The sequence below is a fragment of the Tympanuchus pallidicinctus genome, unplaced genomic scaffold (assembly GCF_026119805.1).
Source record: "Tympanuchus pallidicinctus isolate F22 unplaced genomic scaffold, pur_lepc_1.0 scaffold55, whole genome shotgun sequence".
NCBI lineage: Eukaryota > Metazoa > Chordata > Aves > Galliformes > Phasianidae > Tympanuchus > Tympanuchus pallidicinctus.
The window spans coordinates 298462-314221 of NW_026294775.1; the positions used below are offsets into that span (position 1 = coordinate 298462).

The 15760-nt window shown below is 38.8% G+C and overlaps 1 protein-coding gene across 2 annotated transcripts in view; it reads left to right on the forward strand.

Moving 5' to 3' along the window:
* Positions 1-941, forward strand: part of LOC128091911 (M1-specific T cell receptor beta chain-like) — a 71588-nt gene extending 70647 nt beyond the window's left edge. For both annotated transcript variants that reach the window (XM_052705317.1, XM_052705318.1), the window contains exon 7: positions 817-941. In XM_052705317.1, the coding sequence (XP_052561277.1) occupies positions 817-828 (12 nt within the window). In that variant the 3' untranslated portion in view covers positions 829-941. The remainder of the gene's footprint in view (positions 1-816) is intronic.
* Positions 942-15760: the final 14819 nt, after the last annotated feature.

Genomic DNA, 15760 nt, shown 5'->3' on the forward strand with positions numbered 1-15760 from the left:
GAAACAACACTTAAGAAAAATAAGAAAGAACAAAGAAAAGAAAAGAAAAGAAAAGAAAAGAAAAGAAAAGAAAAGAAAAGAAAAGAAAAGAAAAGAAAAGAAAAGAAAAGAAAAGAAAAGAAAAGAAAAGAAAAGAAAAGAAAAGAAAAGAAAAGAAAAGAAAAGAAAAGAAAAGAAAAGAAAAGAAAAGAAAAGAAAAGAAAAGAAAAGAAAAGAAAAGCAGAAGAGAATTTAATTTATAAGGGAAGAAGAAGGGAAAATATAAGTGGTTCTCTAAAGCTGTATTTATAAGCACCATTGATTTGTTGTTGGAATCAATTCTTTCCCTTCCCTTCCCTTCCCTTCCCTTCCCTTCCCTTCCCTTCCCTTCCCTTCCCTTCCCTTCCCTTCCCTTCCCTTCCCTTCCCTTCCCTTCCCTTCCCTTCCCTTCCCTTCCCTTCCCTTCCCTTCCCTTCCCTTCCCTTCCCTCCCCTCCGCTCCCCTCCTCTCCCTCCCCTCTCCTCTCCTGCCCTCCCCTGCCCTTCCCTTCCCTCCCCTCCCCTAAACCTGTTATATGAATACAGATGAAATAATCATCTTCCACCTAGATACATTATGAATTCTAAATACTTTTGGAAAAAATATTTTTGTTGCAAATAAAATAGTCTAGTTCTTCTATTTGTAACAAGAATTGAAACACTAGTAGACTGACCTGTGGAAAAGTCATTTCTTCCTTTCTCACTCAAAGATTCATTTACATAACAATCATTGCTTGTATTTCAGCAATTCTCAACGGCTTATCCTTAATTTCTTGTTCTTTTCCTTCTTTTTTTTCAGAAAATGTACTAGATATGCTTTGCCCTGAAGAGGAGGATAGATATTACGCAAGTAGAAAGCCTCAAGTCTTCGTATAAACGTTCTGATTTGCTTCAGGAACCAATAAAACTATATGGCAATCTCAACCTATTTTAGCTTCCTTTCAAAATTATCTTCTGATAAAAGTCTATCCTTAATAAGGCTTTCTGTATTTTCCTATTAAAGCTATGATAGCACAACAGAAATGTTTGATTTCTGCTGTTCTCTAAGAACAGAATGGGTACAATTGGCTCTACAATTGGTGATGTATAAAAGAAGTACATCTGTGCTTTCAGAGATGAAAACTTGGTACTCCAACCCAGGTCCTCATGACACATTTTAAAATGAATATGGCATTATAGAAGGAAAAGGTGCAGGAAGGAAGAAGTCAGATGGGGAGGGAGGAGGAGAGAAAAACAGGGAAGGAGAGGAAGAAGAAGGCAGAAGAGAGAGGTAAAGGGAGCAGGAAGAGAGAGAGATGAACGGGGACAGTGAGGGAGAGGGAGAGGGAGGGCGAGGAGGAGAGAGGAAGTGGGAGGGAGAAAGGGGGAGAAGGAAGGTAGGGCAGGGGAGGGTTAAGAGAGAGATAGGTGGAAAGAAATGAAGAGGGAAGGGTGAGATGGATAGTAGAGGGTGAGGGGAGATGGAATGGAGAAGAAGGTTGAGGGTAGCAAAGTGAGTGCTGTCCCAAACAATAATGAATATTATTGTTTAATATAAACAATAAATAATGAAAATAAGCAAGTATTATTTTCAAAGATAAACCACAATACCCTCTCCTCTTCCTGGACAGTATATAGATTTGCAAACATTTAAAAAATACTGTCTTTGCTAACGGCACTAAACATATAAAACCGAACCATTGTGCTGCACATTGTCACAGTGTGTACCTGTAGGAATGGAGAGAGCAGAAAAATGAAAGTAGAACATAATTCTCAAGAATATGAGATTATTTTACTTGAAAACGTTAAATCATGTTTATTGTTTTTAAAATGAAAGACAGAAAGTAGGAGGAGAGGAGATTAAAATAACAACTGGGAAGACCTGTAGGTGTCAAGATTAAATTGGAAATATATGTCAAGGAGATTATTGCGAAGAATAAACAGTAAATCCAAGAGATTATTAATCTTTGAGAGTGCCTCTGGAGATCTTTCATCCACTTTGCATCTCATTAAAATATTAGCTTGTGGCACAACTTACACAATTAGTGATTCAGAAGAACCTCGCTTGGAAATAAATGGAAAACAATGATACATTTTATTCATAGGTATGAATAGGTACAGGAGTAGTGCAGGCCAACAGATAGGAGTACTGGTAGAATTTTGGAAGCAGAACAGTTGTGAAAGTAAAAGCGAGGCAAAATGTATAGGAAACAAAGAGATCCTGAGGGGATAGCCAGGGTCTTCAAGGAGAAAATATAGCCAGGTAAAGTATCTCTGAAGGCCTCTGCAGAAAATGTTGCTACAGGATCATAGAAGGGTTTGGATTGGAAAAGACCTTGAAGGTTGTATAGTTCTGATCCCTCCCTTTCATGCGTAGGTAGGGGTACCCTCAAATCTCAAAGCTCTGTTCAACCCAGAGATGAACAATTCCAGGGATGGAGAATCCACAACTTCTGTGAACAACATGTTCAAGTGCCTTACCATCTTCATAGTAAAGAGTTTCTTGCTAACATCTAATCTAAATCTCCCCTCTTTTAGTTTAAAACCATTACCCTTTGTCCCATCCACTATCAGACAGTAAAAAGTCAGTCTCCCTCCTATTCATAGTCTCCCTTCAAGTATCAGAAGGTCACTATGAAATCTCCCAGGAGCCCTCTCTTCTCCAGGCTAAAAAAGCCCACCTCCCTCAGCCTGTCTTCACAGGTGAGGTGCTCCAGCCCTCTGACAATTTTTGTGACCTTCCCTTGGGGCCAATATCATGATGATCTTTTTATGTTGGGGTATGGAGTAGGGGGGAAGAATCACCTCCTTCAACCTGCTAACTGCAGTTCTTCTGAAACAACCCAGGATATGGCTGGTTTTCTGAGGTGTAAAAACATGTTGCCAGTTCACACTGAGTTTTTCATCAACCCACACCCACAAGTCCATCACCTCAGAGCAGATGGTGTGCCTAAATGAGCTTGAAAACCTCTTTAAGTGAACAGCAGTTGAGTTTTAGCTAAAACAGGATGTGGTTTGACATTTACTCAAAAAGATACTTTGATAACTCATTGGCCTCTCTTACCACAGCAACACCCCAACCTCTCAGGATGAGGCATAAGGGAGCAGCTGTCAGTTCACCACATTACAGTTGAACAGAAATAGCAACGTATATGAGTCTTATGAAAGCCAATGGGGTTTTTTGTCTTGTTATCACACAACCTTGTTGTTGAAGTCTGCAGATGGCTTTTGCATGCGCAGCTGCTGTTCCTGTTGTGCAACAACCACAAAAAAACAAAGACTTGTGTTGCTGATCAGCTTTTTTTAAATAAAAAAAAAAAGTGATTTCTAGGTGTCTCAGAACAACAGAACAAGATAACTTGATGAAAATTTTGATGGAAAAAGACTACAGGAGATGTTTCAATAAATATTACTGTTCAAAATTGATTAATTCAAAAGCTATATCATGTTTCTCAAGGCTTTGTCCAGGTGAATTCTGAATATCAAGGACAGAGATTTGGTGATGATCTCTCTGAGAAACTTCCTCCAGTGCTGAAGCACCATCGAGGGGAAATATTTTTTCCTTACATGTAATGAATTTCTCTTACAGCATGTTGTTCCTACTGCCCTTTCACTATGTCCCTCCAAAACTTCAACTCTGTTTGTATTAAGGTCACACAGTTAGCCAACCTTTAGTCTACTCCTCTCCAAGCTGACCAAAATTAACTGCCTAAGCATACCTTCTCATTCCCTGAGCATATCTTCTTTTCTAGCTCCCGGATCATTTTAGTTCAGGTGACCTCTCTTCAATTTGTTGATATTTCTCTTGTACTGGGACTGTGGCAGGGTAAGTTGGTGTATATGGAAAGCAGATATAGCTTTGAGATATATCTTACAAATATCACATTGTGACAGTTGACAGATAATCGTTTGCCCTACGGCACTTACAGTATAATTTAACAAAATTCAGATTGATACAAGAATAACATCAGAATGTGGATGCTGTGTCTATATTTATTTAATGGCTGCATTCTACATAGGTCGTGCTGGAAATAATGCCATCTGTTTATTTCCAAGGAAATTACAACAAATACAAAAAGCACAATAACAGTAATTCAGCTACAAAGCACTATTTTTCAGCAAAGCCACCACCATCAGCTATGCATTTTCACTGTGATAAAAAAGAGTTTGCATGCTTTACTTATATAAATCTGCACCAGCAGAGGTGATCCAATGTTTCACAGCTGTCACAAGGACATTGTTGCTAGCAAGAAGATCCCATTACAGTCCAACTTTCACTGTGTTAACATACACTGTTTGGTCTTCTTAATAGATTAATAGGTCCCTTCCAACCCAAACCAGTCTAGGATTCTATGAATGTTAACAGGTGCAATTTTTTTCCTAATGAAGGAATTCAGTTCCATACTGTTGCTTCATATGCAATTCCACGTCAGATATCATTTTGTCATACTGTCCCTCTGCTGCCATCTGTGACAGGGAAAAAAATACAACAGAACATAGGCAGGAAGGCTTAACCTCCTAATTTTCACTCTGATGTAGTGGAACAACATATTAAAAAAGGAAAAATTATTTTCAGAGTAGTCATTGTACATCCTTTATTTAAGCCCTTCAAAAACTACAGACTGGAAAGAGAATATTCTTATTGTTTATTTCAGGACTATCGAACTATGCAGTTGGATTTTACAGTATATCACAAGACCTTTGCTTGGTGCTTTCTTACTGGCAAAAATTTAGGAATACATCATTGAACGCTTACACCTCAACAGCAATAAACAGCATGAAGGACACAGGGAGAGGGGTGGAGAGAGGTACTGCTTTAGGATCCTTAACAAAAAAGACACTGATTGGTATTTGTGTGTGATTTTACATTGTGCATGTATGAAACATTCCATCGAGAAATCACACAGTAAATGAAATCACCTTCTGCTTGCTCCTCCTTCTACTTTTTTTGTCTTCAAAAAACAGATGTTTAAGACTTGCTCAAAATAAAAGAGAACTGTGAGAACTTGCAAGAGGAAATGTCACAAGGTTGCCAGAAATGTGCTCACAACTCATCCATGGATGGAAGGAGTAAACTAAATGGACAGAGATTGTCTTACAGCTTATCAAGCTGCAGCAAAGACATAGGTTTGAGGCATAAACGGATAGATGTAGCATGTATAAAACTGATGCTTCATGCAGTAGAAATCTGCACTGTGCAAGCAATTTCTGAATAAAAACATCAATTTCTGAATAAAAATGTATATCAGTGCTTGATATCAGGACAACCTTTCCATGCACAGTGAGTATCATTGTATGTCTGGATTTGATTGACAAACTTTGAGAACTGTCATGACTGATAGAGGGTGAACTGCTGATCAGAAAAGAGGAATTCAGCAATGAAACGGAACCTGCTTGACCTCTCTTGGACCAGCTCCTCAGCAGCCTATGTTTTGTGAGTAGCCACTTGACCTACATACCATGATCCTGTGCTGAAGCTACTCCCTTCTGAGGAAAGGTACTGGAGAGGAGTTTATGTACAGAAGGCAAGTGACTTTGAAGTGTTGTGTCCAAACTTGAGGCACAGAAATAGGTAGCTGAATGGTTCTTCATCACAGACATGATATCTAAACGGAAGTATTCTCGGCTTATCCGCTTAGCTTCGTATCCAGTGTGAATATCACCCTTATATTCCTGATTTGCTCCATAGGAATAATAGATTAACTGCAGCCCCTTCCCTTGTTGCTGCAGATACCAGTACATATTATCGTGATTGTCATTTTGACTGCATCCCAGGGTAGCACTCTCATCCTCTTTCACAACCAGACTTGAGTTTTGTGTTATCTTAGCTCCTGAGAGACAAAGCAAAAGGAACACAGTTAGAAAGCGGACTGCATTCTCCCCCCAGCAGAACAGGCATGATGTCTCAGCTGATGCCTTACTTGCTCCAAAGAAGCACAAGACCAAGCACCAAAATGTCCACATTCTCATTTCTGACTGAGAAAGCAGAGAGCATGCCTTGGTAAGGAACTTACTTATATAGGTCTGTTTCCATTTCCCTTAAACCAATAGCAACGACCTCTGCAGCAGCCAGATCTGTGCTGAAAACCAAACTTCTTCCTGTGTGAAATTTCAAGCAAACACTTGCTTTGTTTTGTTTTGTTTTTAAATGCCTTTTGAAAATGTACAGAAACTTTCAAACTGGCACAGATGGAAAATCCTCAGACAGGATAGCATCAAACATGGAAACTACCTTTTCATTTAATCTTGTATATTTTATTTTTAATTTCTGGTATTTTCTTTCCAGAATTGAAATTTTTTAGTGCAACCATTTTAAGACTGTTGTTATTTTACTGCTTGTAGGTTTTTTTTAAAAAATATACTGAGCACTGCCCCAGCCATTTCTGTTGCTCTGCATTCCTATGTCTGTTTAATGCCATCTTCCTACAGATTCTCATGGACTTAAAGGAACAGCAAAATGTATTTTCAACATCCACTGAACATTTTGAGTACAGTATAGGAAAAAACAGCTATTTTATGTGCAGATTAAATACATACGCTACAATTAACAGAGATGGCAACCATGATCTTGTTTATGGATTGCTTTATAAGGACCCATTAGCAGCCTGGGCACACACTAAAAATGAAAGAAATTTAGGTTATTCCTGAAGAAAACATCTGACAACTTCTTTTCCTTTAGTTGTCTTAGCATTATTAGTACTCACTATAAGCCTAAATCCTATGACTGTTGCACAGCGGCCTCTAACAATCTTTTAACCTGTGTTAAGAAGACCAATCACAGTCTAATCTTGGTATTTTGGATGCATAGTGGAGTAATCACAGCAGTCCTATTTGCCATCTACAGCTGTAAAATGAGGCCCCAGAGACTAATGCTATAATTAAATATCCTAACATTGAACCTTTTTTTTTTTTTTTGTGAAAGGATACCATCTGGTGGAATTAATGGAAGTTCACAGTGATTCTTTTAAGCCATTTTTTCCTATTTTAGCATGGGCAGAACTACATGGAAAAGGAGCAGGGACTATTACACCAGACAGAAGCATCTTTAAACTTGCCACTATGAAATTTTGAAAGTCTGGACTCAAAAATACAAAAGTTCTTCTTCTCCATAGGATAAATCTCAGAGCTGATATTAAGAATCTGATTTCACAAAGCCACAGTAACACAGATGAAGGCGCTAGTGTGTGAAATAGCTGATGAGGTACCTGTCTTGTGGGGGGAGATATGCTGTAAAAGCATCCTAAGGTCAAGATATCTAGCATGGAAAGAGAAATCTCTTTGTACTCAGAACGTTGGTCTGACTTTATGTGGATCGGGAGCTAGAGTGGTGATTTGCAGAAATGTAACAGGTGAAATCCAAGGAGAATATCTAAATTCAAATACCACATTGTCATTCTTTCAAGCCACATTCTGAATCCAGATAACTTAACTCTCTAGGATGCTTTGTGTTGTAAGATACCCCAAAGAGACTAATGGCAAATGTTTTCCTGCTCTATAAAAAAATAGAAAAACTTAGAGTCTTGTCTTTTTACGACTCTACATAGCAGCAATACTTAAGTATTTAATAGAGAGTAAAAGAATTTTGAGAAAAATCTGATTCACAGTATCCTGTCACATAACAGCAGGTGAATAAAGTGAACAAAGGGAAGAAACAAACCTCATTCGCTAATTCTGCAGTGAGCATTTTTACTTCTAAGCCTTTAAGCATAAGTGTGGACTTTCGGAAGGAGAGACCTCATCACCTAAGACCGGCAGAGTTTGTAGGATGCTGAACCTCTTATGTACCCCCAAGAAACAAGACATCTACATGACAAATACAGCCAGTCTTAATACACAAAACTGCCTACCATTTTCAAGGCTTAGACTGTTCTAAGCATGGATATAGTCAAAAACATATTTGTCAGGATCTTCTTACCAGACTTAGGGAAATACGACACAAAATAAGGATCAGGAAATCATCCATTTTAAGTAACCATTTTTTGTTTTTATTGCAAGCATGTTTTCAGTTCTATTTCAGGTAAAAGCTACTTTTTTCAACTAAGGTAGCACCAAGAGTATCTCACAATTGACATTTGAACATTAACCCACTCTACATGTGGAAACAGAGGCATTAGAAAAGCATCTAGGCAGAGAGGTGAATAAAGACCTTCCTGCGCACTGATTTCATGAGTTTTCAAGTATGAAGTGCTTTCTTACAGTGATGTAAGTGTATTACTATGAGCCATTCTGAGACACAGTTGAAGTGCTTCTGACACTAAAATCCCTAAAGACCTTAGAAATAGCGCATTGTTCAGAAGAGTCATAGAAGCACAGCAATGGGTGGTTGTGAACTTTCACATAATCTTGCTATTAGTAGTAGAGGTTTTAGGTCTTCAGCATTTTTAGTCAGGCCCACTCACAAAGGTATTTCACTGAGGCTTCCTCCAAACTAAAAAGGTCGAGTGCAAATAGTTAGTAGCACAGTCATGACAGGAGAAGAGTAGTGTAGCTTCCTAAGCCTGAAGTGGTGGTTCTCTCAGGCATGTCGGATATAATAAGTAAGAGTATTCAGATCTTGCCAACTAAATGTAATTATATTTTAATAAATGACTATGAATTTCAATAAATTTAATTTTAAAATAATGTAGATTTGCTTTAATATATAACTACATATATCTGTCTACATACAAATACAAGCATAAATGTACGCTCAAATAAGAGATATATACATTATTTTATTAAAAGGGAATAGACAAATTAACACATATTATCATCATACATTTTTATACTGTTTTTTACCTTATGAAGCAAAATTACATTCTTAGCACAGTGCCAAATAACTGAAGTCCAAATCAGTGATACATATATAGGGGCATGACTCATTCACTTTAAGGCTCCTTCACAGCTTAGATAGGTTTGATCTGTCCTTCACCCACTAGTGATGCAAGGTTTCAAATTTCTTTCCATTCCTATGAAGTAGAGACAATTAATTTCCATTTATTCTAGGACATGCACTGTTTATGTTCAGTGATGACATCTAAATTTTGTACAATCCTTGATGCATCCCATAATAAGTCTCACACCCATTTAGGCCATAACATTCAGTCTACAAAGTGATCCAAAGAACCTATTTATTCATCTGAATGCCTTTCATTTCTGGACAGTTGTTTAACCACTCCCTTTTAAGGAGCAGCCAAATGAGATCGCTCTGATCTGCAATAAGGTTTACTGTGTTTCTCCATGTTTCACTGTTCCTCTGCAATACGTGTTTGTGGAGATGAGCCTTTAATCACTATCGTAAGAGCATCTATATAAACAAATAAAATCAAAACTCATATTTATAGATTGGGATATTTTGTGTATTCTGTTATGCTGGTGTGGAAATGAAAATGCTATGCAAAGAATGATTTTTTATCTTTGTTATCTATTCACAGATTAACCTAAAGACACAGTTCAGTGTTACAGTTACCTCTATCAAATCTTGCACCATCACTGAATATGATATTTGTGCCATTCCCCCAGTAGCATTCTCTTATATTGAAATAATCAGAATGCTACTTGGCTATACAAAGAGGCAGAACAATTTATTAACAATAGAAAACTGACACACACAAACACAGCAAAGTTACTTGTTACCCATACCAGTAGCACAGCAATTTGACAGATCAGTACAATGGGAAATGGTGTTTCACCAGCAGTGTGATGACAAAGGATTGGCACAATAGAAAGGTGCTATAAAGTAAGGGAAAAAAACGCTTACCCACATCAGAAGATACCAGGTTTGCAGGAAAAAAACTCTACCATGAAAGGGTCTCTTTCTAAATGTGTTTAACATGTGTTCTCAGGGCTGACCTGGTCTTATCCCCAGGTTCTCAATCAGTGGTTCAGGCCATGACCAACAGTTCCCACACAAGTAGGAAGAGGATCTGGGTCAGTCAGTAACCCACTAATCATTAGGAATGAGACAAGGGAAGAGTGGGAATGTGTGATTGAAAGTGGTATGAAACAGGGTTCACTCCATTTGATGACACCTTCTCTGAAGTCTGTCCAGCTCTGCCATGAAATTATATTTTCAGTTCCTCGTGTGTTAGAATCACTATAGCTTGGAATGCAAGACACACAGTGTACACAGAATTTCACATTCTCCAATTATAAAACTTCAGGTATTCTTCCCTGTTCTTAGCAAGGGTGATGTGGCTCCCATTCTCCTGGTCTTTCTCCTTCCCAACTGCATGAGACATCCAAACAGAAAGTGAAGGAAAAGTTACATTTAATCTACTTGTAATACTACAGATTGATTCAGTAAAAATATCCGCATGTCTTTCACTTAAGCAATACCTAACATTCAGAAAATACTGATTTCAAGCATGTTTGCTATCACTGCAGTCAATGATAACTTCCATTGCTTAATTCTTGTGTAAGTAAAGAAGTATGACACTATTCCCTCATCCAAGTCACTAATGAATATATTGAAGTGTACTGCTCCCTGTACCAACCCTTGAAGGACTCCACTAGATACAGGCCTCCAACTAGACTCTCTCCCATTGATCACAACTCTCTGGCTTCTTTCTTTCAGCCAGTTCACAGTCCACCTCATTACCCCATTGTCCAGACCACAATTTCTCTGTTTAGCTGCAAGGATGCTGTGGGAGACAGTATCACTTGCTTTACTAAAATCAAGATAGACCACATCAACTGCTTTAACATCATCTATTCACATGATTACATCTTCATAAAAGGCTATCAGGTTTTCAAGCATGACTTCCCTTTGGTGAAGTAATGTTGACTGCCCCTAATGACCCTCTTATCCTTGATATGCCTAGAAATAAGTTGTTTCATCACCTTTCCAGGGATGGAGGTGGGACTGACCAGCCTGTATTACCGGGGTCCTCCTTGTTGCCCTTTTTGAACACTGGAGTGACGTTTGCTTTTCTCCAGTCCTCAGGCACCTCTTCTGTTCCCTACAACTCACAAAAGATAATGGACAATGGCTTAGAAATGACTTCCAACAGTTCCCTCAGCACCTGCAGGTGCATCCCATCAGGACTCATGGATTTATGGATGGCCAGATTGCTTAATTTGTTCCTAACCCAGTCCTCATCAACCGAGGCAAACTCCTCCTTGATCCTGACTTCCTCTGGGGCCTCAGGGGTATGGGGCTCTTCAGAACAGCCTCTGGCAGTATAGACAAAGAAGGCATTCAATAACTCTGCCTTCTGTGTATCTTCTATCGCCAGGTCACCCACCTCATTCATCAGTAGGACTACACTGCCTCTAGCATTAGTTTTATCTGCAATATATTTGAAGAAGCCTTTTCAGTTGTCTTGGCCCTTTTGCAAGATTTAATTCTAAGGAGGACTTAGCTTTCCTACTGCCTCCCTACATCTTCTGACAACAGTCTTATATTCATCCCATGTGTCCAGCCCCTCCTTCCACGATCTGTAGACTCTCCTCCTCTACTTGAGTTTGCCCAGAAGTTCCCTGTTTAATCATGGAGGTCTCCCGCTTCCAGAGTCTTAGTGCTCTGTAGTCCTCCAAAAACAACACAAGTTGGCATTAAGAATAGAATCTAAGTCAGCTGTAGAAAAGGGGTCTCTTAGCCCATCTGGAAATACTTTGAAACTAAAATCCAGAATAAAGTCTACCAAGGCCCAAAGAAAAGTCTTCCATGGAGGCAAGAGGTGTCAAAAGAAGCCACTCTGATCAGGCTCCTTTTCAGAAGGTAACTACTCTGTTCCTGAACAAATAAATGACTGCTAACCAAGAACCCCACTAAAGTTCATAGTTCCTCCAAAACTGCCAGCTCATCCTTCAGTAGTTGTCTGCTAATGTGTACAAACAACAGACCTGGAGGGAAGAAATACAAGACAAACAGATAAAGCACCATGTTCAAACATCCACTAAGACAAACAGGCTTATTAGACCATCATTTCTGTCTAGTATTCTTCCTTATAGCCTACCTTAGGAGGATTTTGGAGGAACTGGCTTTGGATATGTTCCAGGGCAGCTTAATAAACTTTCTGAACTTAGACATGCATCAGTCATGTAGAGCATTGCTGAGGGGCACAGTGTAGAGCAGCATGCTTCATTGCAGTCACAGCTGTGCAAATTGTTCATCCAACAAGGAAGGGGAGGGTGCTAGTCCATTAGGCTCTGCTCCTATCTGTGAGCAAAATAACTGTAAAAGAGCAGAAGACACTGATGAAAGGATTTGGTCACGACTAACTTTATCCCAGGCATTCATGGTAGGGGTTCACATACCTTTCCAAAATGTGTACCAACATCAGATCTAATGATCACTTGTTTGGCTTAGAGAACAGAAGTAGGAAACATGATAATGCAGACGCAATGTGTCTAAGATAGAATGAGTCACTGCAAAAAAGAGAAGGCCATGACTATCCGCAAAATTTGCATTTTTATTGAGTTCTTACCAATGCAGATTGCTCAACACTACTGCCAGCTGGGCTAGAGACCATCTATTCATCCATAAGTTAGCAGTGATTGTGGAAAGACAATTTTGGGTTTCTCATTTATGTCTTCAGCTCCTGAGCCTAAAAACTTTCCTACAAGATACCATTTTTTCTTTCCAGTACTCTATGCTCCATGAACTCAGGTGTCATTCTTGCAGAAAGGCTATCAATATTTTCTCTGAGCGTACCAGTATCATCACAAATGTTGCCAAGCAAGCTTCAAAATTAGTAATGAAGACAATGTCCTCTTTGGGCACCTCATTACAGAAAGGACATTGAAGTGCTGGAGCAGGTCCAAAGAAGGTCCACAAGGCTTGTGAAGGGCTTGGAGAATATGCCCTATGAGGAGCAATGAAGGAACTGGGGCTGTTTAGTTGGTGGAAGAGAAAGCTGAGGGAAGACCTTATTGCTCTCTTCCAATATCTGAAAGGTGCTGACAGCGAGAGTGGGATTGGTCTCTTCTCACTGGTGACAGGACGAGGGGAAATGGCCTCAAGTTGCACAAGGGAAGGTTTAGGTTGGATATCAGGAAAAACTTCTATATAGAAAGGGTTGTTAAGCACTGGAATAGGCTCCCCAGGGAGGTAGTTGAGCCATCATCCCTGAATGCGTTTAAAAACTGCTTGGATATGGTGCTCAGGGACATGATTTAGTGGAGAGTCGTTAGAGTTAGGGTAATATGGTTAGGTTGTGGTTGGACTTGATGATCTTTAAGGTCTTTTCCAACCTGAGCAATTCTATGATTCTATGAGTCTACACAACTTCTTCCCTGATTATTTTTTTTTTCCTCCTGGTTTTTCTCATACAAAGCCTGGAAAAAAAACAAAACACTCATTAGCTCAGTAGCCAGTTTAATACATGCTAGAGAGGCACTTTTTCACTTCAAATACATTCTAGTGTTTCTGATACAGAGCTGTGTTATAGCTCTCTTGAATAAGAATGCCTCACACTGAAAGAAGTACACTTCACCCCACGCGTTTGTTTTAGAACTGAACATCACCTTGCTCTTAGCCAACTCACATATTTTTGGTTGTTGTTTAAAGCAGATATCTCTGCTATCTTACTGGATTTAGGAGTAGAATCCAGCTGCCCTTTGTTATGATAGAAGAGGAAAAATATGATGATTCCAGCATTAGCTGAGTGCTTTAGATTATATGGCAGAGACATATAACAGATCAGATTTCTAGTCCTAGATTTCTTGGTTATTGAAGTGCTTAGTCTAGAGTTCTTCACACCTTCCTTTAGCAATCTGTACACTACTTAGCTGAAAAGGCCAAATGCTAACATCATTATAGTGTTTTAACATTTCACAGAATCAGAGAATATCCCAAGCTGGAAGAGGTCATTGAGTACAACTCCCAGTTCCACATAGGGCCACCCAAAAATCAACAGGAGGACACTGAATTATGAGAAATTTCTCATTTCTCAGTGGTCCTTGGCATGTTTAGATGCTAAGAAGCAATGTCACTTATTTCCACTGAGTGGCACTGTTAGGAAACAAAAACCAAAGCGAAGCCCTCTAGACACAATGCGTGATTTTTGAAAGCACTCCTTAAGTTACGTGTGATTTTACATCCACAGTGAACTAAAAGTCTACTTGAAGGAACTGGAAAGATCTTTTGAAGGAACAAGAAAATTTTAGATATTCCCAGTATTATCTTTATCCTCTCTGAAATGCAGACTTAAGCATAAGCAAAAAAACCATTACCCACTCTCAAAGAATTCTATTTGACATTATTTTCCTTGAGACCTAGCTCCAAAGTATGAGGGCTGAGCTGAAAGTAAAATAATAAAATATTTTATTATTTTGAGCCATGATATCAGAGGCAGATATCTGTGGTACAACTGTAGATTCTGAACCTTCCCATCAATATTCCATCACATTTTGCTGCTGTGCAGCAGACAGCAGCAGACACAGTGTGTCTGACACAAAAGTGCATATGAAACAAAGGTGTGTCATTGAATACCTCCATGTGGAAAAAACTGTACTCATTCATTGAAGCTTGTAAAATGTTTCTGGACACTTAACAGTGGGTGATAGTAAAATGAGGTGATGGGTAGTGTGTTTCAGCAGTGGCAACAGTGACATGTAAAACAAGCCATGTTCCAGACGGCCATGTACAGCTGGCACAGAGTTTAATGAGCACAGCATGCAGGCTCTTATCATCACAGATAAAAATGTATAGCTAGTATTGGTGAACATGTGGAAAAATAGTGTTTTGTAGCTGAGAATTTGCCCTACCAAACTGTATTATTGCACTCTTTTGTGCTGTTGCAGTTTCCATTGAGGTATTTCTGTTGGAGTGATCCATGTATTCTCCCTTTGTTTGTCTTTAATGGTTTCTCCTATCTTTTATCACAAATCTGTGTTCTTTCTGCTTACAGCCTGGACTCCTTTAGCAAGCACTCGGGAAGATAAGCAGGAGAGCTGACAAGATTACAATAGATAGTTCCCCCAGCATGATGAACAGAGTTGGGTGTTCATTCCTACTGCTGCCTCCAGAATGCCTACCCACCTTCAGCAGTAGCACCACCTAATCTATGGAGATTTGCTGTTGTTATTGCTGTTGTTTTCCATTTATGCTTTGGTTAAAACTGAATTATATTTCTTCCCAGTGTTTAGCAGATTTAACAAAAAATGAAATTTCAGCAATTTCTGGAAGTATTCTAAGTTGAGATTTACTTTCTTGGATTTCTGACTTTTTTTTTCCTACTTGTATTTTCAGTGGAAAGAGTACAGTTTTAGTCACAGACTGCAAGAACGAGACGTAGTGAAAATCCATAGTTATTATGAGATCCTCAATATTATATAACTCAGATAAATGATAAGGACAGAAAAAAGGAGAAAAAAGGTTGTCTGTCTTGGCAGAAGCTTTGTACTCTTCTGCAGCTGAAATGTCTGTGCAGCCACAACCTTAAAAGCAGTTCTCATTTTGTACTAAGGTGATTTTAAACATCTTTTTAATAAACATAACATGGCTTCTGAGCATGCTCATCTGTTAATGGCATGTGGGATGAGTGAAGAGAGAAATTCACAGCGTTTTCTGTCAAGATGTTTCCATGCCTTCCAAGCAAATAGTCATTCAGTGGGGAAGAAATTGGAACCAAGATGCAAGTGAGCAGACAAATTAGCAGGCTACACACTTGTATTGTTCATAAAATAATTTGTCTATACTAGCTTTATGTATGTGACATACATTTCCTTCTCTGAAGGACTTCTGAAACAAATAAGCTAAATGGAGTGTCTCATGCTAAGCAAAATGAACTGTTTTAAGCTTAATATTTTCCCTTTTTTTTCTCTCAGGAAAAAATATA